General features: G+C 43.8%; 1 protein-coding gene and 1 long non-coding RNA gene across 3 annotated transcripts; both read left to right on the top strand.

The window, feature by feature from the left end:
- The first annotated feature begins 658 nt into the window (after positions 1-658).
- On the top strand, positions 659-22,528 carry LOC106562750 (cystathionine beta-synthase). 2 transcript variants are annotated; one of them, XM_045698222.1, is made up of 15 exons: positions 659-898; positions 5,935-6,246; positions 10,889-10,995; positions 11,727-11,861; positions 12,022-12,101; positions 12,224-12,428; positions 12,935-13,026; positions 13,523-13,648; positions 13,920-14,004; positions 14,219-14,324; positions 14,856-14,933; positions 17,656-17,790; positions 18,179-18,287; positions 18,976-19,060; positions 20,853-22,528. In XM_045698222.1, the coding sequence occupies exons 2-15, from the start codon at positions 5,942-5,944 to the stop codon at positions 20,978-20,980; spliced, it is 1,776 nt and encodes a 591-aa protein (XP_045554178.1). In that variant the 5' UTR covers positions 659-898; positions 5,935-5,941; the 3' UTR covers positions 20,981-22,528. The 2 variants fall into 2 exon arrangements, with proteins under 2 accessions (XP_045554178.1, XP_045554179.1); XM_045698223.1 differs by lacking the exons at positions 18,976-19,060; positions 20,853-22,528 and adding an exon at positions 18,443-18,899.
- On the top strand, positions 8,201-10,095 carry LOC123727906 (uncharacterized). Its single transcript, XR_006759858.1, has 3 exons — positions 8,201-8,250; positions 8,593-8,840; positions 9,845-10,095. It is a non-coding gene; the product is annotated as an uncharacterized lncRNA (long non-coding RNA).
- Positions 22,529-26,815: the final 4,287 nt, after the last annotated feature.

The following is a 26,815-nucleotide window of genomic DNA, read 5'->3' on the forward strand; positions in this document are numbered from 1 at the left end:
CAAGGTCAAATCATGACGTCATTTGGAGCTCTAGAAAAAGGCCTGAGATCCAGAGTTGGATCGTTTTTTTTCCAAGTTCCCAGTTATTTTGAATGCGCCAATAGTTAAGTGTGTCATGAGTTTAACAGTTGCCCCGTTCAAAAGAACTGGGAACTACTTCAGTCCTTTCAAAACAACTGGGATCTCGGTCGGGAAAAAAGAAGCGCCCACTGGGAAAAATCGTTTTGAATTGATCAAACTCGGGAACGCCAGCCTCTTTCTAGCGCTCCGACATGAAGATCACTGACGTCTTGATTTTTCCGAGTACCCAGTTGTTTTGAACTCCGCAAATGTTATGACCATCATGTACCCAAATGTATCCATCCGGATTTTGTTTCATGGTTACGAAAGGATGAACAACTCCATGGAAATTACATTGGCCAACCAAGATCACCAGTTGGAAAAATAAAATAAAGTCCTCAAAGAATAGACCTAAAAAAAACGTCTTTACGACCATAAACCATGCGTGAATGGCACGTTAAGGCATTGAATGGCACATGGGATGCGCGAGTGGCGTATAGGTTCCGATGTTTCTGAAAATAACATTTGAAAAGGTTCTCTGCTTTTTGGAAATGAATAGAAATAGATCCCTGTTAGACTTCTAAACGTTTTCGCCATGTACTGGCTTGTTTCCCCCAACGTTTCACCAAATCTGCATCTCTCATTGGAGAAGGGGCAGAAATAGACTCCCTCGCTGCAGCCAATCAAAGTGCGCCCTAAACATGCATTCTTCCCCAACGATTGGCCAACCTCCTCGCGCTGATAGTCCTCTTTATTATCTCACTGTTGTAAAAGTTTCTTTCTATCGCCGGAGGAAGATTCTTTACCTCTCCAGATTCCCAGATCATCAGATACATAGGTAAGTTCAAACTGATCGATCACTTGCATGATGATGTTAGTGCTATTTTTTTATGCAATTTTTTTTTATGTTCCATTCATCGAAATAAAGTTCCGTGTCCTTGTATAGTTTTATAATTATGCTGTACCTACTGAGTCATGGCAATCTAAATAATAGTAAAGAGGTGGGTTATTACAATGACAGTTCGTGTTTTAAACAAGCACATGGTTTATTTCCGGGTGTCCATAAACCCCCGACCATATGGCTAGAAGAGATCCAACGTTTGTCAAATTACGTCAGATTTGACTTTTCGTATTACAGTAGGTTAGGAGAATTAGGGTACATTTAGGAAACGGGTTTGGGTTAGCTAAAATGCACACACAAACATCTGCCTTTGACCCACCATACGGGACTATTTCTGGGTCCTACTGTCTATCATCAGTTACCTGAGTACAAGATCGCTTTGTGTTGAGAAATAAAGTTATAATTTGCACTATTGAATGAATTGACCTGTGAATCCTCCATCACATTTGTTGTCTCTTTCTGTTCTGGTGACTGAGGGCTGCAGGCAATGAATTTGAGCTGCACCCTTAGTTCATTTTGCCCACCACAATTTGCCATAGTTGAGTGCACTCTTGTGCCATGGCCCTGAGAGCTGACTAAAACATGTTTCTAGTATGGCCCTAAAAAGACATTGCCCAATAATGCCTGTCATAACTATTCAGAGGCAGAGCCAATCTAGTCAGAGCTCGATTCCACAAAGCCTGATCTCTGCTCCACTCTGGTGGAGTCGTCAGAAACTTCCTTCACCATGGAGTTTAATCCGCTATGGGCTTGATGGCTCTGAATAGTTATGATAGAGGTTATTGGACATTGTCTTTTTAGGGCAGTTATATGTATTATTATGGGGTTGTAAATACTGTCCTTTCTGTTATTTACCCGTGTTTTTAGCCAGGCTATATATCATCGCAAGCTATCTTTTAATTCCACTACTTTTGGGAATTCTGAAAGAGATTTAAAAAATAACATACTTTTTGGTAGAAAGTATTGAGAATATCTGTTGAGAGAAGCTCCAAAGGCAGTTTATCTCATGTAGTAAAAGTGTTCTAACCGGTGGGTTGGGTCTGGAGGGTGTCTGCTCAACTGGTTTGGTTACACACCCAAGGCCAGCTGTGACTTAACACAGCCCTCTGAACATTTCAGCCTCAACTCAGCCTCATTGCCACTCAGTGAACCTGTCTGCAAGGGGGATCAGATTGCAAATGAACTCACCCAAGGAACACTCAAACCTCTGCTCCCATATCTGCCGTAGCAGTAGTTAGACAGACGCTGTAACAGAAGTAGCATGACCAGCAGTAGTAGGTCCATTAAGAAATGCGCTGGCTCAGAGGGAACGTTTCCTTTGGTCTCTCTCTGTCTCCAACCATATGTTGGTTTCCTAAGGACACAATGCTCTCCGGTGGGTTTATTGTGTGCTGGTCATTTGGTATCAAGCCACTCAGGCGAGGTTTGTGTCTTCAGTGCAGTTCAGAAAGAGGTCCATTTGAACAGCTGCTTGGAAGTGTACACTGCCTATTAGTATTAGACAGGGGCAACCAAATGGACTGAACTCTCTGTCTGGGAATCCAAATAATTAGTACCATTTTAACACGTTAGGGACAGGAGTAGGTCTTGTTAATACATTAGGGACAGTATGTTGTATTGTTAATACATTAGGGACAGTATGTTGTCTTGTTAATACATTAGGGACAGTATGTTGTCATGTTAATACATTAGGGACAGTATGTTGTATTGTTAATACATTAGGGACAGTATGTTGTCTTGTTAATACATTAGGGACAGTATGTTGTATTGTTAATACATTAGGGACAGTATGTTGTCTTGTTAATACATTAGGGACAGTATGTTGTCTTGTTAATACATTAGGGACAGTATGTTGTATTGTTAATACATTAGGGACAGGAGTAGGTCTTGTTAATACATTAGGGACAGTATGTTGTATTGTTAATACATTAGGGACAGTATGTTGTATTGTTAATACATTAGGAACAGTATGTTGTCTTGTTAATACATTAGGGACAGTATGTTGTCTTGTTAATACATTAGGAACAGTATGTTGTCTTGTTAATACATTAGGGACAGTATGTTGTCTTGTTAATACATTAGGGACAGGAGTAGGTCTTGTTAATACATTAGGGACAGTATGTTGTATTGTTAATACATTAGGGACAGTATGTTGTCTTGTTAATACATTAGGGACAGTATGTTGTCTTGTTAATACATTAGGGACAGTATGTTGTCTTGTTAATACATTAGGGACAGTATGTTGTCTTGTTAATACATTAGGGACAGTATGTTGTATTGTTAATACATTAGGGACAGTAGTAGGTCTTGTTAATACATTAGGGACAGTATGTTGTATTGTTAATACATTAGGGACAGTATGTTGTCTTGTTAATACATTAGGGACAGTATGTTGTCTTGTTAATACATTAGGGACAGTATGTTGTATTGTTAATACATTAGGGACAGTATGTTGTATTGTTAATACATTAGGGACAGTATGTTGTATTGTTAATACATTAGGGACAGTATGTTGTCTTGTTAATACATTAGGGACAGTATGTTGTCTTGTTAATACATTAGGGACAGTATGTTGTATTGTTAATACATTAGGGACAGTATGTTGTATTGTTAATACATTAGGGACAGTATGTTGTATTGTTAATACATTAGGGACAATATGTTGTATTGTTAATACATTAGGGACAGTATGTTGTATTGTTAATACATTAGGGACAGTATGTTGTATTGTTAATACATTAGGGACAGTATGTTGTCTTGTTAATACATTAGGGACAGTATGTTGTATTGTTAATACATTAGGGACAGTATGTTGTCTTGTTAATACATTAGGGACAGTATGTTGTATTGTTAATACATTAGGGACAGTATGTTGTATTGTTAATACATTAGGGACAGTATGTTGTATTGTTAATACATTAGGGACAGTATGTTGTCTTGTTAATACATTAGGGACAGTATGTTGTCTTGTTAATACATTAGGGACAGTATGTTGTATTGTTAATACATTAGGGACAGTATGTTGTCTTGTTAATACATTAGGGACAGTATGTTGTATTGTTAATACATTAGGGACAGTATGTTGTCTTGTTAATACATTAGGGACAGTATGTTGTCTTGTTAATACATTAGGGACAGTATGTTGTCTTGTTAATACATTAGGGACAGTATGTTGTCTTGTTAATACATTAGGGACAGTATGTTGTATTGTTAATACATTAGGGACAGTATGTTGTCTTGTTAATACATTAGGGACAGTATGTTGTATTGTTAATACATTAGGGACAGTATGTTGTCTTGTTAATACATTAGGGACAGTATGTTGTATTGTTAATACATTAGGGACAGTATGTTGTCTTGTTAATACATTAGGGACAGTATGTTGTATTGTTAATACATTAGGGACAGTATGTTGTCTTGTTAATACATTAGGGACAGTATGTTGTCTTGTTAATACATTAGGGACAGTATGTTGTATTGTTAATACATTAGGGACAGTATGTTGTCTTGTTAATACATTAGGGACAGTATGTTGTATTGTTAATACATTAGGGACAGTATGTTGTCTTGTTAATACATTAGGGACAGTATGTTGTCTTGTTAATACATTAGGGACAGTATGTTGTATTGTTAATACATTAGGGACAGTATGTTGTCTTGTTAATACATTAGGGACAGTATGTTGTATTGTTAATACATTAGGGACAGTATGTTGTCTTGTTAATACATTAGGGACAGTATGTTGTATTGTTAATACATTAGGGACAGTATGTTGTCTTGTTAATACATTAGGGACAGTATGTTGTATTGTTAATACATTAGGGACAGTATGTTGTCTTGTTAATACATTAGGGACAGTATGTTGTCTTGTTAATACATTAGGGACAGTATGTTGTCTTGTTAATACATTAGGGACAGTATGTTGTATTGTTAATACATTAGGGACAGTATGTTGTATTGTTAATACATTAGGGACAGTATGTTGTATTGTTAATACATTAGGGACAGTATGTTGTCTTGTTAATACATTAGGGACAGTATGTTGTCTTGTTAATACATTAGGGACAGTATGTTGTATTGTTAATACATTAGGGACAGTATGTTGTATTGTTAATACATTAGGGACAGTATGTTGTCTTGTTAATACATTAGGGACAGTATGTTGTCTTGTTAATACATTAGGGACAGTATGTTGTATTGTTAATACATTAGGGACAGTATGTTGTATTGTTAATACATTAGGGACAGGACGTTGTCTTCTATAACCTTGGGTCTTTAGGCAAGACAAATTAGCTGGACACACACAATTACCTCGTTAATGATTAGCCTTTCTGAACAAGGGATATTTCTTTCAATTGTAGCGCCTCACGCCTAGCAACTCTGGTATAGGAGGCAATTTCGTAATTGGCCTTTCGCATTTTTTAAGTGATTGTTTTTTTCATTGACCTGAGGAAGTTCACTGACTTAAACATCAAACGTGTTGAGGTACTGCGTCTGCCTGAGTAATTTGTAACTGAACGGTGGGGCTCCCAGTACCACTGTTCAGAGGGACATACAGCATGGTGGTGTCAGGTGTGCATGTTAATATGCACCTCACTAGGCCTCTCGGGGTCAAACTTTTTAGATTTTTTTGTGTCATTTTTGTCAGGAATGTTCTTAATGGCTTCCTGACTGTAATTAGTTTGAAGTCGTCAGTCTGTCCAGCAGTGTGTAGTATGAGACAGACAGCAGCAGCAGCTCCTCGAATCCCTCAAACATTCTGAAGAGTGGCCTTCTGCTGCTCCTGTCCCTCAGACTGCTAGATGGTGTTGAAACGTTGTCCCAAACCACTGATACAGGGTCAGATCACTTATTGTCCCACTAACGGTTACAAATAGGACTGGGGTAAGGGGAATCTGATCCTAGATCTGTGCTTACAAGCAGGACAGAGGCTCTGTACCATTTACTAGCCCATGTGCCATTTACCTTCCTAGGTGAGACATGCCTGCGGTCCCCTCCCTTAAAGACAGCAGCGTCCTGGGTCCTATCGGCCCTGTGTGCCCGCACGCTGCCAGGCTACGCGTCACCAACGGCAATGGGGATGCCAATGGATCCTCCAAGATCCAGGAAGGGCCGTTACAACTCCCAACCAAGGGGGGCGTCAGAGACAAGCTACAGGTGGAGAACGTGACTGGAACCATCCAGGCGGTGGGGGAGAGGAAGTGGATCCGTCCCGACCTGCCCAGCCGGTGCACCTGGAGACTGGGGGGCAACCACGCCGACTCCCCCCACACCCATCCTCAACAGTAAGACTGGTAACCCTAAACATTAACCCTCAACAGTAAGACTGGTAACCCTAAACATTAACCCTCAACAGTAAGACTGGTAACCCTAAACATTAACCCTCAACAGTAAGACTGGTAACCCTAAACATTAACCCTCAACAGTAAGACTGGTAACCCTCAACAGTAAGACTGGTAACCCTAAACATTAACCCTCAACAGTAAGACTGGTAACCCTAACCCTCAACAGTAAGACTGGTAACCCTAAACATTAACCCTCAACAGTAAGACTGGTACCCTAAACATTAACCCTCAACAGTAAGACTGGTAACCCTCAACAGTAAGACTGGTAACCCTCAACAGTAAGACTGGTAACCCTAAACATTAACCCTCAACAGTAAGACTGGTAACCCTCAACAGTAAGACTGGTAACCCTAAACATTAACCCTCAACAGTAAGACTGGTAACCCTCAACAGTAAGACTGGTAACCCTAAACATTAACCCTCAACAGTAAGACTGGTAACCCTAACCCTCAACAGTAAGACTGGTAACCCTAAACATTAACCCTCAACAGTAAGACTGGTACCCTAAACATTAACCCTCAACAGTAAGACTGGTAACCCTCAACAGTAAGACTGGTAACCCTAAACATTAACCCTCAACAGTAAGACTGGTAACCCTAAACATTAACCCTCAACAGTAAGACTGGTAACCCTCAACAGTAAGACTGGTAACCCTCAACAGTAAGACTGGTAACCCTAAACATTAACCTTCAACAGTAAGACTGGTAACCCTCAACAGTAAGACTGGTAACCCTAAACATTAACCCTCAACAGTAAGACTGGTAACCCTCAACAGTAAGACTGGTAACCCTAAACATTAACCCTCAACAGTAAGACTGGTAACCCTCAACAGTAAGACTGGTAACCCTAAACATTAACCCTCAACAGTAAGACTGGTAACCCTCAACAGTAAGACTGGTAACCCTCAACAGTAAGACTGGTAACCCTCAACAGTAAGACTGGTAACCCTAACCCTCAACAGGAAGACTGGTAACCCTCACCCTCAACAGGAAGACAGGTAACCCTAACCCTCAACAGTAAGACTGGTAACCCTAACCCTCAACAGTAAGACTGGTAACCCTAAACATTAACCCTCAACAGTAAGACTGGTAACCCTCAACAGTAAGACTGGTAACCCTCAACAGTAAGACTGGTAACCCTCAACAGTAAGACAGGTAACCCTAAACATTAACCCTCAACAGTAAGACTGGTAACCCTCAACAGTAAGACTGGTAACCCTCAACAGTAAGACTGGTAACCCTCAACAGTAAGACAGGTAACCCCCAACAGTAAGACAGGTAACCCCCAACAGTAAGACAGGTAACCCTCAATAGTAAGACTGGTAACCCTCAACAGTAAGACTGGTAACCCTCAACAGTAAGACTGGTAACCCTAAACATTAACCCTCAACAGTAAGACTGGTAACCCTCAACAGTAAGACTGGTAACCCTAAACATTAACCCTCAACAGTAAGACTGGTAACCCTAAACATTAACCCTCAACAGTAAGACTGGTAACCCTCAACAGTAAGACTGGTAACCCCCAACAGTAAGACAGGTAACCCTCAATAGTAAGACTGGTAACCCTCAACAGTAAGACTGGTAACCCTCAACAGTAAGACTGGTAACCCTCAACAGTAAGACAGGTAACCCCGCCCCTCAACAGTAAGACAGGTAACCCTCAACAGTAAGACTGGTAACCCTCAACAGTAAGACAGGTAACCCCGCCCCTCAAAAGTAAGACAGGTAACCCTCAACAGTAAGACTGGTAACCCTCAACAGTAAGACTGGTAACCCTCAACAGTAAGACTGGTAACCCTCAACAGTAAGACAGGTAACCCTCAACAGTAAGACTGGTAACCCTCAACAGTAAGACAGGTAACCCTCAACAGTAAGACTGGTAACCCTCAACAGTAAGACAGGTAACCCTCAACAGTAAGACTGGTAACCCTCAACAGTAAGACTGGTAACCCTCAACAGTAAGACAGGTAACCCTCAACAGTAAGACTGGTAACCCTCAACAGTAAGACTGGTAACCCCCAACAGTAAGACAGGTAACCCTCAATAGTAAGACTGGTAACCCTCAACAGTAAGACTGGTAACCCTCAACAGTAAGACAGGTAACCCCGCCCCTCAACAGTAAGACAGGTAACCCCCAACAGTAAGACAGGTAACCCTCAATAGTAAGACTGGTAACCCTCAACAGTAAGACAGGTAACCCTCAACAGTAAGACTGGTAACCCTCAACAGTAAGACAGGTAACCCCGCCCCTCAACAGTAAGACAGGTAACCCCCAACAGTAAGACAGGTAACCCTCAACAGTAAGACTGGTAACCCTCAACAGTAAGACTGGTAACCCCCAACAGTAAGACAGGTAACCCTCAATAGTAAGACTGGTAACCCTCAACAGTAAGACAGGTAACCCTCAACAGTAAGACTGGTAACCCTCAACAGTAAGACAGGTAACCCCGCCCCTCAAAAGTAAGACAGGTAACCCTCAACAGTAAGACTGGTAACCCTCAACAGTAAGACTGGTAACCCTCAACAGTAAGACTGGTAACCCTCAACAGTAAGACAGGTAACCCTCAACAGTAAGACTGGTAACCCTAACCCTCAACAGTAAGACAGGTAACCCTCAACAGTAAGACTGGTAACCCTCAACAGTAAGACAGGTAACCCTCAACAGTAAGACTGGTAACCCTCAACAGTAAGACTGGTAACCCTAACCCTCAACAGTAAGACAGGTAACCCTCAACAGTAAGACAGGTAACCCTCAACAGTAAGACTGGTAACCCTCAACAGTAAGACTGGTAACCCTCAATAGTAAGACTGGTAACCCTCAACAGTAAGACAGGTAACCCTCAACAGTAAGACTGGTAACCCTCAACAGTAAGACAGGTAACCCCGCCCCTCAACAGTAAGACAGGTAACCCTCAACAGTAAGACTGGTAACCCTCAACAGTAAGACAGGTAACCCCGCCCCTCAAAAGTAAGACAGGTAACCCTCAACAGTAAGACTGGTAACCCTCAACAGTAAGACTGGTAACCCTCAACAGTAAGACTGGTAACCCTCAACAGTAAGACAGGTAACCCTCAACAGTAAGACTGGTAACCCTCAACAGTAAGACAGGTAACCCTCAACAGTAAGACTGGTAACCCTCAACAGTAAGACAGGTAACCCTCAACAGTAAGACTGGTAACCCTCAACAGTAAGACTGGTAACCCTCAACAGTAAGACAGGTAACCCTCAACAGTAAGACTGGTAACCCTCAACAGTAAGACTGGTAACCCCCAACAGTAAGACAGGTAACCCTCAATAGTAAGACTGGTAACCCTCAACAGTAAGACTGGTAACCCTCAACAGTAAGACAGGTAACCCCGCCCCTCAACAGTAAGACAGGTAACCCCCAACAGTAAGACAGGTAACCCTCAATAGTAAGACTGGTAACCCTCAACAGTAAGACAGGTAACCCTCAACAGTAAGACTGGTAACCCTCAACAGTAAGACAGGTAACCCCGCCCCTCAACAGTAAGACAGGTAACCCCCAACAGTAAGACAGGTAACCCTCAACAGTAAGACTGGTAACCCTCAACAGTAAGACTGGTAACCCCCAACAGTAAGACAGGTAACCCTCAATAGTAAGACTGGTAACCCTCAACAGTAAGACAGGTAACCCTCAACAGTAAGACTGGTAACCCTCAACAGTAAGACAGGTAACCCCGCCCCTCAAAAGTAAGACAGGTAACCCTCAACAGTAAGACTGGTAACCCTCAACAGTAAGACTGGTAACCCTCAACAGTAAGACTGGTAACCCTCAACAGTAAGACAGGTAACCCTCAACAGTAAGACTGGTAACCCTAACCCTCAACAGTAAGACAGGTAACCCTCAACAGTAAGACTGGTAACCCTCAACAGTAAGACAGGTAACCCTCAACAGTAAGACTGGTAACCCTCAACAGTAAGACTGGTAACCCTAACCCTCAACAGTAAGACAGGTAACCCTCAACAGTAAGACAGGTAACCCTCAACAGTAAGACTGGTAACCCTCAACAGTAAGACTGGTAACCCTCAATAGTAAGACTGGTAACCCTCAACAGTAAGACAGGTAACCCTCAACAGTAAGACTGGTAACCCTCAACAGTAAGACAGGTAACCCCGCCCCTCAAAAGTAAGACAGGTAACCCTCAACAGTAAGACTGGTAACCCTCAACAGTAAGACTGGTAACCCTCAACAGTAAGACAGGTAACCCTCAACAGTAAGACTGGTAACCCTCAACAGTAAGACAGGTAACCCTCAACAGTAAGACTGGTAACCCTCAACAGTAAGACAGGTAACCCTCAACAGTAAGACTGGTAACCCTCAACAGTAAGACAGGTAACCCTCAACAGTAAGACTGGTAACCCTCAACAGTAAGACAGGTAACCCTCAACAGTAAGACTGGTAACCTTTTATGTTATTCCTTCCACCTGTCTCCTCCTCTACTCATTTCCACTTTGTTCTATTATCCATCTTTTAGTCAGATTCATGTCAATGTGGTATGAGCATTGATCATTCATCAACGTCAATGAGTTAGTCAGTGACATCTAAACTCCCTTCTTCCAGGACCAAAGCTCCTAAAATCCTCACCGACATCCTCCGGAGGATCGGTGACACCCCGCTGGTGCGCATGAACAAGATCCCCAAGACCTTCGGCCTCAAGTGTGAAATCTGTGAGTTTATCAGGGAGTCTTTTCTCATTTCCCTTTTGAGATGAATGGAGAAACCTTAACTTGCTACATGGGTGTAAATGTTTCCCTCTCAATGTTTCAGCCTTGTTTGTGCACTTTTCTCACGGAGAGTTACCAATTTATTCGTGCCACCATGATATAACATGTCCTTGAACCTTGCATTATCTACCAGTTAGACATAGTCCAGAGAATACTGTTCAGACAGTATTCAAGGCTGTCTTCCCCATCCATGTCTCTTTCTGTTGAGGCAGACATAGAACACAGGCAGTCAAAACCTTTTTCATTGGTCGGCTTAAGAAGTCATGTGAATTGGATTTACTTTGGGGCGTCTGTGTTCAGCTGACTTCTTTGTAGAATTCTTCATGCTTGACTCCATAATCCCATTTGGGATTTATTGACAATTATGTTGTATCCAATGTAACAGTTTAATTATATTGTTGGCTTTGGACTTTTGCACAGAAAATGACCCCACTTGTGCTTCATACATTTTATGGTACAATGGAATAGCTCCAAAAGTGCAAACTCTAAACTAAATGAAATGAACATGTTTGACCCAGGTCTGGTTACATTATCAGATGTTTTCAGACAAGGTGGTATTTTAATTCAGAATTAAAAACATTTTCATCTGTGTGTGTGTGTGTGTGTGTGTGTGTGTGTGTGTGTGATCCAGTGTGGTAATACAGTGTGTACCATTCTGTTTTGTCTCTGTGCAGTGGCCAAGTGTGAGTACTTCAACGCGGGCGGCAGTGTGAAGGATAGGATCAGTCTGCGTATGGTGGAGGATGCAGAGAGGGCAGGACATCTCAAACCAGGAGACACCATCATAGAGCCCACCTCAGGGAATACAGGTAACTGTGTGTGTGTTACCTCAGTAAATGAATAGGAATGTGTCTCACTAGTAGTAGATTCACTGATTAATACCTGTGTGTGTGTGTGTGTGTGTGTGTGTGTGTGTGTGTGTGTGTGTGTGTGTGTGTGTGTGTGTGTGTGTGTGTGTGTGTGTGACAGGTATCGGTCTGGCCCTGGCTGCAGCTGTGAAGGGTTACCGCTGTATCATTGTCATGCCTGAGAAGATGAGCATGGAGAAGGTAAGACTGCTGTATGCTGCCTCATCAATCTCCCCTCTGGGAATTTGACAGGACCTATTTGATTGTGAAATCTGCACAAATGATCATGAAAACGCTGCCTGTCTGTGTTTGCATGCACCCAGGTGGATGTTTTGAGAGCCCTGGGCGCAGAGATCGTCCGTACGCCCACCAGCGCTCGTTTCGATTCACCAGAGTCTCACGTGGGCGTGGCTTGGCGTCTGAAGAACGAGATCCCCAACTCTCACATCCTGGACCAGTACCGTAACCCTAGTAACCCCCTGGCCCACTATGACACCACAGCAGAGGAGATACTGGAGCAGTGTGATGGTGAGACAGACTTCCTCTCGGCTCCCTCCCTCTATTCCTCCCTCTCTTGTTCTCTCTTTCCTTCTCTCTTGTCTTGCTGGCATTCTCTATCTCTCTCCCGCTCTCTCTCTCGCTCTCTATCTCTCTCCCGCTTCTCTCTCTCTCTCTCTCAAAATACTGTGATTGAAGAAAAATTGTTGAGAGGAAGTTATTTAGAAATGTAAGTTCATTATTTCTACACACTTTCTACCTGGTTTAGGTTCAGACTGGAGTATTTTTTTCATAGAATAAGTAATAAAAAAATATATATTAAAAAACACTTCTTTTTTTTACTCAGACACCCGCGACCCATTCAGAACCTCGTCGTCATCCACTAGCTGAGAATCGCTGTTAAACAAGCGTGTGTGTCTGAATAAGGTTTAACTGGTGGTTTTGGTCAACAGCAAAGCATTGTCTGAGCAGTTGTGTGGGCTTGTAGCCCTCACATATGAGCTAACCTGACACCCTCCACATCTGTGACCTGGCAGGGAAAGTGGACATGCTGGTGGCAAGCGCTGGCACAGGCGGCACCATCACTGGCATTGCCCGCAAACTGAAGGAGAGGTGCCCCAACATCAAGGTGAGTGAGCTCTGTCCACCTGGAATCAATTCCCATCCCCAGGTGCCATCTGACTAGGGTTGGGGACAGTTCAATTGAAATTCCTATTCAAGTATGGAAAGATCCGTACAAATAGAATCAGTCTCAACTTCAATCTTCACATTCACTACTTCAACATGACTGAATAGAAACGGTTCTGGTTCTGATCAGAGGCTATGGCTGTCCTTACTGGGTGTTAACTTGTGTCTGGCGTGGTGTGTGGTTCTGTCTGGTCTGGTGTGGTTCTGTCTGGTCTGGTGTGGTTCTGTCTGGTCTGGTGTGGTTCTGTCTGGTGTGGTTCTGTCTGGTCTGGTGTGGTTCTGTCTGGTGTGGTTCTGTCTGGTCTGGTGTGGTTCTGTCTGGTCTTGTGTGGTGTGGTTCTGTCTGGTCTTGTGTGGTGTGGTTCTGTCTGGTGTGGTTCTGTCTGGTCTGGTGTGGTTCTGTCGGGTCTGGTGTGGTTCTGTCTGTGTGTGGTCAGATCATCGGTGTGGACCCTGAAGGCTCCATCCTGGCTGAACCAGAGGAGTTGAACAAGACAGACAAGACCCAGTACGAGGTGGAGGGCATCGGATATGACTTCATCCCCACTGTACTGGACAGATCAGTGAGTCAGATGGACACACACACACACACACACACACACACACACACACACACACACACACACACACACCACACCACACCACACCACACCACACCACACCACACCACACCACACCACACCACACCACACCACACCACACCACACCACACCACACCACACCACACCACACCACACCACACCACACCACACCACACCACACCACAACACACACACACACACACACACACACACACACCCACCCACTACCTCACCAGTGTGTGTCTACCTGTAGGTGGTGGATAGCTGGTACAAGTCTAACGATGAGGAGTCCTTCAACATGTCCCGTATGCTGGTCAGAGACGAGGGCTTGCTGTGTGGTACGTTTTTCACCGTTCTGTCTCTCTGTCACTCATCTCACTGTCACCAGTGTGGACTCTATGGCCGTGTTCTCCAGGGACTGGGATATCTGCACATTCCCACTTCAATAAAGACCACCTAGAACGCCACCTATGACATGTTCTGATTTGTGGGTTGACCTGCCCACGAGTCATCATGCCAACCAGTGTGCCCGTCTCTTGTCCCCTGTGCCAGGTGGCAGCTCGGGCACGGCCGTGGCAGCGGCGGTGAGGGTGGCCAAGGACCTGAAGGAGGGCCAGCGATGTGTGGTCATCCTGCCAGACTCCATCCGCAACTACATGTGAGGAACCAGGGTCTAGAATATACTGTTATATTATGACTGTAATATACTGTAGTCCTATAGTGAATCTAATGATCTGTCAGCGTTTAGTTTAGCCTGACCCCTTGTGGCCATGTCTGAATATTGCAGCTGTTGCCTCATGTGGGTATCGCTGATTCATGACCCCCTCTTTAATCTGAACCATTAACAGCTGTTCCTAGAGGATGAAGTAACCAACAACCCTTCTCTTTAATCTGAACCATTAACAGCTGTTCCTAGAGGATGAAGTAACCAACAACCCTTCTCTTTAATCTGAACCATTAACAGCTGTTCCTAGTGGATGAAGTAACCAACAACCCTTCTCTTTAATCTGAACCATTAACAGCTGTTCCTAGTGGATGAAGTAACCAACAACCCTTCTCTTTAATCTGAACCATTAACAGCTGTTCCTAGTGGATGAAGTAACCAATAACCCTTCTCTTTAATCTGAACCATTAACAGCTGTTCCTAGTGGATGAAGTAACCAATAACGACTCTTCTCTTTTTTTCCAGGACCAAGTTCCTGAGTGACAAGTGGATGTTCCAGAAAGGCTTCCTGAAGGAGTCAGACATCATGGTAAACAAACCCTGGTAGGTCTGAACAAACCCTGGTGGGTCTGTGTCTCTGAATAAACCTCTTGTGGGTCTGTGTCTCTGAACAAACCCTGGTGGGTCTGTGTCTCTGAACAAACCCTGGTGGGTCTGTGTCTCTGAACAAATCCTGGTGGGTCTGTGTCTCTGAACAAACCCTGGTGGGTCTGTGTCTCTGAATAAACCTCTTGTGGGTCTGTGTCTCTGAACAAACCCTGGTGGGTCTGTGTCTCTGAACAAACCCTGGTGGGTCTGTGTTTCTGAACAAATCCTGGTGGGTCTGTGTCTCTGAACAAACCCTGCTGGGTCTGAACAAATCCTGGTGGGTCTGTGTCTCTGAACAAACCCTGGTGGGTCTGTGTCTCTGAACAAACCCTGGTGGGTTTGTGGGTCTGAACAAATCCTGGTGGGTCTGTGTCTCTGAACAAACCCTGCTGGGTCTGTGTCTCTGAACAAACCCTGGTGGGTCTGTGTCTCTGAACAAACCCTGGTGTCTCTGAATAAACCCTGGTGGGTCTGAACAAACCCTGGTGGGTCTGAATGAACCCTGGTGGGTCTGTGTCTCTAAATAAATATTGGTGGGTCTGAATAAACCCTAGTGGGTCTGTGTCTTTAAATAAATCCTGGTGGGTCTGAATAAACCCTGGTGGGTCTGTGTCTTTAAATAAATCCTGGTGGGTCTGAAATGACCAGTCTATAATTTTAATGGTAGGTTTATTTGAACAGTGAGAGACAGAATAACAACAAAAATATCCAGAAAAACGCATGTCAAAAATGTTATAAATTGATTTGCATTTTAATGAGGGAAATAAGTATTTGACCCCCTCTCAATCAGAAAAATGTCTGGCTCCCAGGTGTCTTTTATACAGGTAACGAGCTGAGATTAGGAGCACAGTCTTAAAGGGAGTGCTCCTAACCGCAGCTTGTTACCTGTAAAAAAGACACTTGTCCAAAGAAGCAATCAATCAATCAGATTCCAAACTCTCCACCATGGCCAAGACCAAAGAGCTCTCCAAGGATGTCAGGGACAAGATTGTAGACCTACACAAGGCTGGAATGGGCTACAAGACCATCGCCAAGCAGCTTGGTGAGAAGGTGACAACATTTGGTGCGATTATTCGCAAATGGAAGAAACACAAAAGAACTGTCAATCTCCCTCGGCCTGGGGCACCATGCAAGATCTCACCTCGTGGAGTTGCAATGATCATGAGAACGGTGAGGAATCATCCCAGAACTACACGGGAGGATCTTGTCAATGATCTCAAGGCAGCTGGGACCATAGTCACCAAGAAAACAATTGGTAACACACTACGCCGTGAAGGACTGAAATTCTGCAGCGCCCGCAAGGTCCCCCTGCTCAAGAATACATATACATGCCCGTCTGAAGTTTGCCAATGAACATCTGAATGACTCAGAGGACAACTGGTGAAAGTGTTGTGGTCAGATGAGACCAAAATGGAGCTCTTTGGCATCAACTCAACTCGCCGTGTTTGGAGGAGGAGGAATGCTGCCTATGACCCCAAGAACACCATCCCCACCGTCAAACATGGAGGTGGAAACATTATGCTTTGGGGGTGTTTTTCTGCTAAGGGGACAGGACAACTTCACTGCATCAAAGGGACAATGGACAGGGCCATGTACCGTCAAATCTTGGGTGAGAACCTCCTTCCCTCAGCCAGGGCATTGAAAATGGGTCGTGGATGGGTATTCCAGCATGACAATGACCCAAAACACACGGCCAAGGCAACAAAGGAGTGGCTCAAGAAGAAGCACATTAAGGTCCTGGAGTGGCCTAGCCAGTCTCCAGACCTTAATCCCATAGAAAATCTGTGGAGTGAGCTGAAGGTTCAAGTTGCCAAACGTCAGCCTCGAAACCTTAATGACTTGGAGAAGATCTGCAAAGAGGAGTGGGACAAAATCCCTCCTGAGATGTGTGCAAACCTGGTGGCCAACTACAAGAAACGTCTGACCTCTGTGATTGCCAACAAGGGTTTTGCCACCAAGTACTAAGTCATGTTTTGCAGAGGGGTCAAATACTTATTACCCTCATTAAAATGCAAATCATTTTATAACATTTTTGACATGCGTTTTTCTGGATTTTTTTGTTGTTATTCTGTCTCCCACTGTTCAAATAAACCTACCATTAAAATTATAGACTGATCATTTCTTTGTAAGTGGGAAAATGTACAAAATCAGCAGGGGCTCAAATACTTTTTTCCCCCACTGTATGTCTGTGTCTCTGAGCATGTCTTCATCTAGTGCTCCATTGTCTATTTGTTTGTAGTTTTCTCTTAAAAGTGCAATATGAAGCTCAATGGGCGACCTGACCGAACTCACATAGAAATGTGAGTTATAGATCTGTCATTCTAATTGGAAGCAAGTCTAAGAAGTAGTAGATCCGTTCTATGTGCTATTTCTGTGCTTCCTGTCCTTAAGTGTAGTTTTGCGTCTTTTTACTTTCGGTTTGGTACACCAGCTTTAAACAGTTAAATACTATATATTTTGTTAATTGAAAATATGTTTCACAGCGGTTTAGATGGTACAATGATTTTGCACATTGCTTGTTTTGTCACAAACTGATATCAGGCGTATATTGTAGAATTTTAGCAACCAGGCAATTGTGGGGTGATTTCTGTATATTGTGCCTTTTAAAGGTTGTATTTTGTTTTTATTTATTTAATTGGTTGTCTATTTCTCTCTCTCTCTCTCCCTCCCTCCCCAGGTGGTGGAACCTGAAGCTGCAGGGGTTGAACCTCTCTGCCCCTCTGACTGTCCTGCCCACGGTCAGCTGTCAGAAGACCATCAAGATCCTGAAGGAGAAAGGCTTTGACCAGGCCCCTGTAGTGGACGAGGCTGGGTGGGTGTCCTCCTTCACTGTCTCATCTCCTGCCTCTTTCATTAACCAGATCTGTATCCCAAATGGCACCCTATTCCCTTCATAGGCCACTAATGTTGACCATGTAGGGAATAGGGTGCCATTTGGGACATATCCATTATCTTTGTGTCGCTTACTAGTTCATGGTGAAGAAATTAAATTATTGTAGAGAATCTGAAGATATCTTCCATTGAAATAACCCTGGAATTCAATTCATTAGTATTGTTGATTTGTAAATGTTGTAAACCCATGTTTCACTTCTGGACACTGACCATCTGATTCAAGTAATTCAACTGTTCTGGTGACATAATCCATGGGTTAGTGTTGTTCTGCTGCTAAAATAACAGTGTGTGTGTGTGTGAGTGTGTAGGCTGGTCCTAGGAATGGTTACTTTGGGGAACATGCTGGCCTCTGTGCTGGCTGGGAAGATTAAACCCTCAGACCCAGTCAACAAGGTGATCTACAACCAGTTCAAACAGGTCAGTCACACACGTGTTCGCAAGCACACACTTTTTCTGTAAGTATTGTAAATAGGTCTCACACACACTGAAACCACCAATGTTTGTTTATATGATGAAACGGTCCTCTCTATCTTACGTCTGACTGATAACCTCCTGTCTCATCTAATTCTCAGATCCGTTTGACTGATAACCTCCCGTCTCATCTAATTCTCAGATCCGTTTGACTGATAACCTCCTGTCTCATCTAATTCTCAGATCCGTTTGACTGATAACCTCCCGTCTCATCTAATTCTCAGATCCGTTTGACTGATAACCTCCCGTCTCATCTAATTCTCAGATCCGTTTGACTGATAACCTCCCGTCTCATCTAATTCTCAGATCCGTTTGACTGATAACCTCCTGTCTCATCTAATTCTCAGATCCGTTTGACTGATAACCTCCCGTCTCATCTAATTCTCAGATCCGTTTGACTGATAACCTCCCGTCTCATCTAATTCTCAGATCCGTTTGACTGATAACCTCCCGTCTCATCTAATTCTCAGATCCGTTTGACTGATAACCTCCCGTCTCATCTAATTCTCAGATCCGTTTGACTGATAACCTCCCGTCTCATCTAATTCTCAGATCCGTTTGACTGATAACCTCCTGTCTCATCTAATTCTCAGATCCGTCTGACTGATAACCTCCCGTCTCATCTAATTCTCAGATCCGTTTGACTGATAACCTGGGGAAGCTGTCTCGTATCCTGGAGACGGACCATTTTGCCCTGGTGGTACACGAACAGATCCAATGTAAGTCTTTCTGCCTGCTATAATGGTGGAGAACATGTTGCAATAAGAGGAGTGAAGGTTCATTGACCTTTTCTGAGGGCAGTAACAAGGTGGTAAGGTGGCTGGTCTGAACCCATTATAAACCAGCCTGGTTTAATGTCTGCTGTGTGCATGTAACTGGTATACAGTGCATTCGGAAAGTATTCAGACCTCTTGACTTTTTCCACATTTTGTTACGTTACAACCTTATTCTAAAATGGATTAAATGAATAAAAGTTCTCATCAATCTACACACTATCTCATAATGACTGAAAACTGAAAACCGGTTTCAAGAAATCTTAGCACATTTATAAAAAGTATTTAGAACCTTTGCTATGAGACTCGAAATTGAGCACAGGTCCATCCTGTTTCCATTGATCATCTTTGAGATGTTCTACAACTTGATTGGAGTCCACATGATTTGGAATGACACACACCTGTCTCTTTGTAAGGTCCCACATTTGACAGTGCACATCAGAGCAAAAACCAAGCCATGAGGTTGAAGGAATTGTCCGTAGAGCTCCGAGACAGGATTGTGTCGAGGCACAGATCTGGGTAAGGCTACCAAAAAATGTCTGCACCATTCTTAAATGGAAGAAGTTTGGAACCACCAAGACTCTTCCTAGACCTGGACGCACGGCTAAACTGAGCCTTGCCAGGGAGATAACCAAGAACCTGATGGTCACTCTAACAGAGCTCCAGAGTTTCTCTGTGGAAATGGGAGAACCTTCCAGAAGGACAGCCATCTCAGCAGCACTCTACCAATCAGGCCTTTATGGTAGAGTGGCCAGACGGAAGCCACTCTTCAGTAAAAGGCATGAGATAGCCCGCTTGGAGTTTGCGAAACAAGATTCTCTGGTCTGATGAAACCAAGGTTGAACTCTTTGGCCTGAATGCCAAGTCTCACGTCTGGAGGAAACCTGGCACCATCCCTAAGGTGAAGCATGGTGGTGGCAGCATCATGCTGTGGGGATGTTTTTCAGCGCAGGGACTGGGATCGAGAGAAAGATGAACGGCGCAAAGTACACAGAGATCCTTGATGAAAACCTGCTCCAGAGCATTCAGGACCTCGGACTGGGGCGAAGGTTCACCTTCCAACAGGACAACGACCCTAAGCACACAGCCAAGACAATGCAGGAGTAGCTTCCGGATAAGTCTAAGAATGTCCTCAAGTGGCCCAGCCAGAGCCCGGACTTGAACCTGATTGAACATCTCTGGAGAGACCTGAAAATAGCTTTGCAGCGATGCTCCCCATCCAACCTGACAGAGCTTGAGAGGATCTGTAGAGAAGAATGGGAGAAACTCCCCAAATACAGGTGTGCCAAGCTTGTAGCGTCATACCCAAGAAGACTCAAGGCTGTAATCACTGCCAAATGTGTTTCAACAAAGTATTTGGGGAAGGGTCTGAATATTTAAAGGGTCTGAATATTTATGTAAATGTGATTTAAAAAAAACACATTCTTAGCAAACATTTCTAAAAACCCTGTTTTTGCTTTGTCATTATGGGGTATTGTGTGTAGATTGATGAGGGGGGAAAAAACGATTTAATCCATTTTAGAATTAGGCTGTAACGTAACAAAATGTGGAAAAAGTCAAGGAGGCTGAGTACTTTACGAATGTACTGTATGTGCCAGTCTCAAAGTCCTCAGTTGTTTGGTCCCAACATTGATTTGGGCCTGCAACCAACCATAACCCCACCCTTCCCTGGTCCAATGAAGGCTGTAGGAGGGAGCTAATGCCACCCTCTCTATCCTTCCCTCTCTCCTACTCTCAGACTTGACGGACGGCTCCCCCAGCCTGAAGCAGATGGTGTTTGGTGTGGTGACGGCCATCGACCTGCTCAACTTCGTCACAGCCAGGGAGAAGAGGGAGAGGTCCTTCTCTGAGTGCAGTGACCTGTGACCCTGTGACGGCTGGGTCATGTGCGCACAAACACCTCGTGTACACACACCTCATGTACACACACATGGAACACATTAATTTACACACACAGCTCACGACCATACACAAACACACTGTGATATTAATGACAATATAAAGAATATGAGGTTGTATGAACTTGATTGGTGGACAAACTGCTGTTGCTGCTTTCTCATGACATGTGAGTCATTTAGCAGATGCCCTTATCCAGAGCGACTTACAGATAGCGAGTACATACATTTTCATACTGTTTCCCCCCAACTGGTCCCCCGTGGGAATCCAACCCACAACCCTAGCGTTGCAAGCACAATGCGTTCATATGAAAGTCTTAAATCTTTGCTATATTTTGCTAGCTTGATCATAGAATGTAGACACTGTCTACAGAGGGAATTGCCATGTTGCTCTGTAATGTTTATTCAAATGATCAGACTGTACACCTTCCCATGTACTGAATCAATAATTGTGAAACCAATCTTTACTGAAAAAAAAACAGTTTTAATTGTGAAAACATCAATCAACGCATTTCAACGCTATGCATAATGACAAATAAGTATTTTACTGTGATTGTATTCAATTAAAACAAGTAGCTTCTTAGCAAAGAGCAATTTCTCAAGCAAGACTTTAGCTAGGACAGTGGGTGTGGTCTGAGTGGGGAGGGGAAAACTCAAAACTAGCTGTTATTGGAAGAGAGGATTGGAACATTTTGCTGTTGGTCTATTAAAAAATGTATCGCATGATGTCACCATGGAAAGTCGAAACTCCCACCCATGCAAACCTGCTGATTAGAAGGTCCTGTGTTGCATTTTCAACCAGCAACTATCAGGAAATAACACTGATCACATTTCTTCACATTTTTACAGTGTTAGTTTCATCAGCTGTATGATATAAAACACGGGAAAAACAGAGTTTTCAGAAAGTGTTTTTCCTGTGTTTAAATGCTGTCGCACCAAAACAGGCTGGAATTTCAGGCGGTCTTTTCAAACAGCTCTTACACTAAAAGGGCATCGTAATTTTCGAAATTTACATTTTAGTTATTTAGCAGACGCTCCTATCCGAGTGATTTACAATAATGATTGCATACTTTTTCAATCAATCTAATGTATTTATAAAGCTCTTTTTATATCTGTAGATGTCACACAGTCCTTATACAAAAAACTCATAGAGCAAGCAATGCAGATGTAGAACATATGAATTGTACCGTACTCTTCAACGTCATGCTTAATGAAAAATCTGAGGTTTTGTTCTGGAATGGTCAAATATGTCTAGCTAGTAGCTACCAAAATATCATTTTTTACAAATATGTCCAGCTGGTAAGTACCAAAATAGCCTTTTTGACAAGATCATATGAAATGAAATAGTATGATTGATATGCCAGTATAATACAAGGTCAGAGATCATTTGGAGTGCCAACAATGTTTTTGCTTTTCACTTTGGATGTATCAGAGTAAAAAGTCTTATCGGGATTTGTGTACTATAAAATCACTTTATAATCTTATGAAAAATAAAGTTGTTAAAACATCTCTGAATTTATATTTGCTATGCAATCATTTTATTTGTGTGTATAATGTGTATAGTGAAAATGCATGAGCTTTTAATAGTAGTTTGAGATTCTAATTATGTTGACCCTAAGCCATTACCTGTTTAACATGTACAAAGTGGCTGCATGGCCGAATTCTCTGGACATCTCTTCTCGATAGCTAAACAACCGAACCTTCTGTGATAAAATGTATAGCCGAGCTGTGCATATGAATAACAGAATCAGCAGTTATACCACCCTACCACTAGGTGGCAGTGAAAGAGCATATATTTGGTTGGTCTAACGTTACATGTATGACTGCTCTTGTCTACCTGGGCTTGCAACAATTTCGTTATTTAAGATACTGTTTAGGGTTTTAAAGGGTACATCCATTTTTGGACTTTAATTAATTACATTTCTTGAATACATTTTATAAATGCCCCATGAGCTTAGTTCAACTGACATACCACATCAAACGCTCTACCAGGGGTATTGAACTCTTACCCACGAGGTCCGGGGCCTGCAGGTTTTCTGTTCCACCTGATCATTAATTGCACACACCTGGTGTCCCAGGTCTAAATCAGTCCCTCGTTAGAGGAAAACAATGAAAAAATGCAGTGGAACTAGCTTTGAGGTACAGAGTTGAGTTTGAGGGCTCTATATCATCCAAACATGGTTAAAACCATAATATTGATATCATGGATGGTGAGTCCTCGCATAATTGTCAGTCTTGTAGGCTACAAAATTCCTTCAACCGTGCAAACAGCATCTCTCGCAGACAGAAAGCTGTTTAGTTATGACATGGTAACACATTATGACCAATCCAAATCACACTTCAAATATCAATGGAACATATAAGCTCATTGATCATTTCAGCCATTGAAATATAGGCCACTCATTGAGTTTTGAATAACAGTGACTTATGAATGCCTAAACTAGTCAATTCCTGAAGTCTTTTAGCTACTGTACAACTAGCTATAGTAAGGGTAGGCAACACTGCTCCTGGAGTGCCACCTTATATTTTTGATTTAACCAGCCTGGAAGATCAGGTGTATTGAAGTTAGGCCATCACTGAACTGACCAATTAGCTCAGTTGGCCAGGTGTGGTGTCAAGCTGGAACACTACCCTGCAGTACCTGCAGCACTCCAGGAACAGGGTTGCTTACCCCTGAGCTAGAGCAAGCACACAGGCCCTAAGCAAGGCCTCTAAAGGCTTCCTTCCTTCTTTCCTTATATCTATCCAGCCTTCCATCCTTCCTTCTCTCCTTCCATCTTTCCTTCCTTCCTTCCATCGTTCAGTAGTGGTGGTTCAGTGAATCACACTTGTGTGGTGAGTAACCTTTCCAGAGGTCCAAAACACAAATTTTAGCTCAGTGTGCTAAACAGTCTTGTTGTGCCCCTGGATTCAAACCTTGTCTACCACATTTCCTTCCTTTCCTATTTCCCTACTCACTATCATTTTGTGATCACCTAAAGGAAGGAATACAAATCAGACTGTATTGGTAACGTACACAGTCGGCATAATAAAAGGTATAAAAGGTGCAGTGAAATGCTTGTGTGCTAGCTCCCTCAACATTCCAGTACAATAATCCATATCCCCATACATCCCCAACACCCTCAGGTTAGCCCCAGGTTAGGATACACACCGCTGTTCCAACCAGAGCTGACGATGAATAGCCTGACCTGTCTAGCGTACTGTAGGATATACACAGACCAGGGCTTCCATTGTCTGGACCATTGATAAAACCCTCTCTGCCCCTAAACCTGCTGACAGGGCTGTAACAAGGCCCAACCCCCGCCACGTCCGGCACCCCTAACCTCTTCCCCATCCCCCCTCTGGCCTCCATCCAGCCCCACAATGTCCCCTAAGCGCTCGGCCCTGGCCGAGGCCGGTTGGTCTTGGCGGGTGAGTCTGTGGGCTGGAAAAAGGGCCTGGCTGGTGCTTTGTGTAAGCCTCTGTGCTGGACCGGGTGAAAGCCCAGCGGGATTAGGTTAATACAGCAGTGAGCGAGGCCCGGAGGGAAGTCACCGGGAGAGGGATCAGAGCCATGGGAACTGGGGGTGGGTGCAGTGGGCGTGGAGGGGTCTGTTTGGGTGCATAGCTCCTCTCTCTGAGTTCTTAGGCTTTAATTCACACACACACAATTGTTCAGACACAAACACACACTGGTTTAGACACACACACACACACACACACACACACACACACACACACACACACACACACACACACACACACACACACACACACACACACACACACACACACACACACACACACAGACACACACACACACACACACGAGTTCACACACACACACACACACACACACACACACACACACACACACACACACACACACACACACACACACACACACACACACACACACACACACACACACACACACACACACACACACACACACACACACACACACACACACACACACACACACACAGATCAGACAGACATAAACAAACAACGGCTCTCTCACGCACGAACGAACACACACACACACACACACACACACACACACACACACACACGCACATCAATAGAGACAGAAACTGTAAAAAGGCTACTGTATTTATTCATGTACATGACCCATGATACTGTAGGCTACATAACCCTGGGCCTAACATGACCCATGATACTGTAGGCTACATAACCCTGGGCCTAACATGACCCATGATACCGTAGACTACATAACCCTGGGCCTAACATGACCCATGATACTGTAGGCTACATAACCCTGGGCCTAACATGACCCATGATACTGTAGGCTACATAACCCTGGGCCTAACATGACCCATGATACCGTAGACTACATAACCCTGGGCCTAACATGACCCATGATACCGTAGACTACATAACCCTGGGCCTAACATGACCCATGATACCGTAGGCTACATAACCCTGGGCCTAACATGACCCATGATACCGTAGACTACATAACCCTGGGCCTAACATGACCCATGATACCGTAGACTACATAACCCTGGGACTAACATGACCCATGATACTGTAGGCTACATAACCCTGGGACTAACATGACCCATGATACTGTAGGCTACATAACCCTGGGCCTAACATGACCCATGATACTGTAGGCTACATAACCCTGGACCTAACATGACCCATGATACTGTAGGCTACATAACCCTGGGCCTAACATGACCCATGATACCGTAGGCTACATAACCCTGGGCCTAACATGACCCATGATACTGTAGGCTACATAACCCTGGGCCTAACATGACCCATGATACTGTAGGCTACATAACCCTGGGCCTAACATGACCCATGATACTGTAGAATACATAACCCTGGGCCTGTTGCACCCATCCCCTGCTGTTTCCCTGCTGTTTCCCCTGCTGTTTCCCCTGATGTTTCCCCTGCTGTTTCCCATTCTGTTTCCCCTGCTGTTTCCCATTCTGTTTCCCCTGCTGTTTCCTCTGCTGTTTCCCCTGCTGTTTTCCCTGCTGTTTACCTGCTGTTTACCTGCTGTTTCCCTGCTGTTTCCCCTGCTGTTTCCTCTGCTGTTTCCCCTGCTGTTTTCCCTGCTGTTTACCTGCTGTTTACCTGCTGTTTCCCTGCTGTTTCCTCTGCTGTTTCCCCTGCTGTTTTCCCTGCTGTTTACCTGCTGTTTACCTGCTGTTTCCCTGCTGTTTCCCCTGCTGTTTACCTGCTGTTTCCCCTGCTGTTTACCTGCTGTTTACCTGCTGTTTACCTGCTGTTTCCCTGCTGTTTACCTGCTGTTTTACCTGCTGTTTCCCTGCTGTTTCCCTGCTGTTTACCTGCTGTTTTCCCTGCTGTTTACCTGCTGTTTACCTGCTGTTTCCCCTGCTGTTTACCTGCTGTTTCCGCCTGCTGTTTACCTGCTGTTTCCCCTGCTGTTTACCTGCTGTTTTACCTGCTGTTTACCTGCTGTTTACCTGCTGTTTTCCCTGCTGTTTTCCCTGCTGTTTACCTGCTGTTTACCTGCTGTTTACCTGCTGTTTTCCCTGCTGTTTTCCCTGCTGTTTACCTGCTGTTTCCCCTGCTGTTTACCTGCTGTTTTCCCTGCTGTTTTCCCTGCTGTTTCCCCTGCTGTTTACCTGCTGTTTCCCTGCTGTTTACCCTGCTGTTTACCTGCTGTTTCCCTGCTGTTTACCTGCTGTTTCCCTGCTGTTTCCCTGCTGTTTACCTGCTGTTTTCCCTGCTGTTTTCCCTGCTGTTTACCTGCTGTTTTCCCTGCTGTTTACCTGCTGTTTACCTGCTGTTTTCCCTGCTGTTTCCCTGCTGTTTCCCCTGCTGT

Source organism: Salmo salar, chromosome ssa16, assembly GCF_905237065.1.
Source record: "Salmo salar chromosome ssa16, Ssal_v3.1, whole genome shotgun sequence".
NCBI classification, from domain to species: domain Eukaryota; kingdom Metazoa; phylum Chordata; class Actinopteri; order Salmoniformes; family Salmonidae; genus Salmo; species Salmo salar.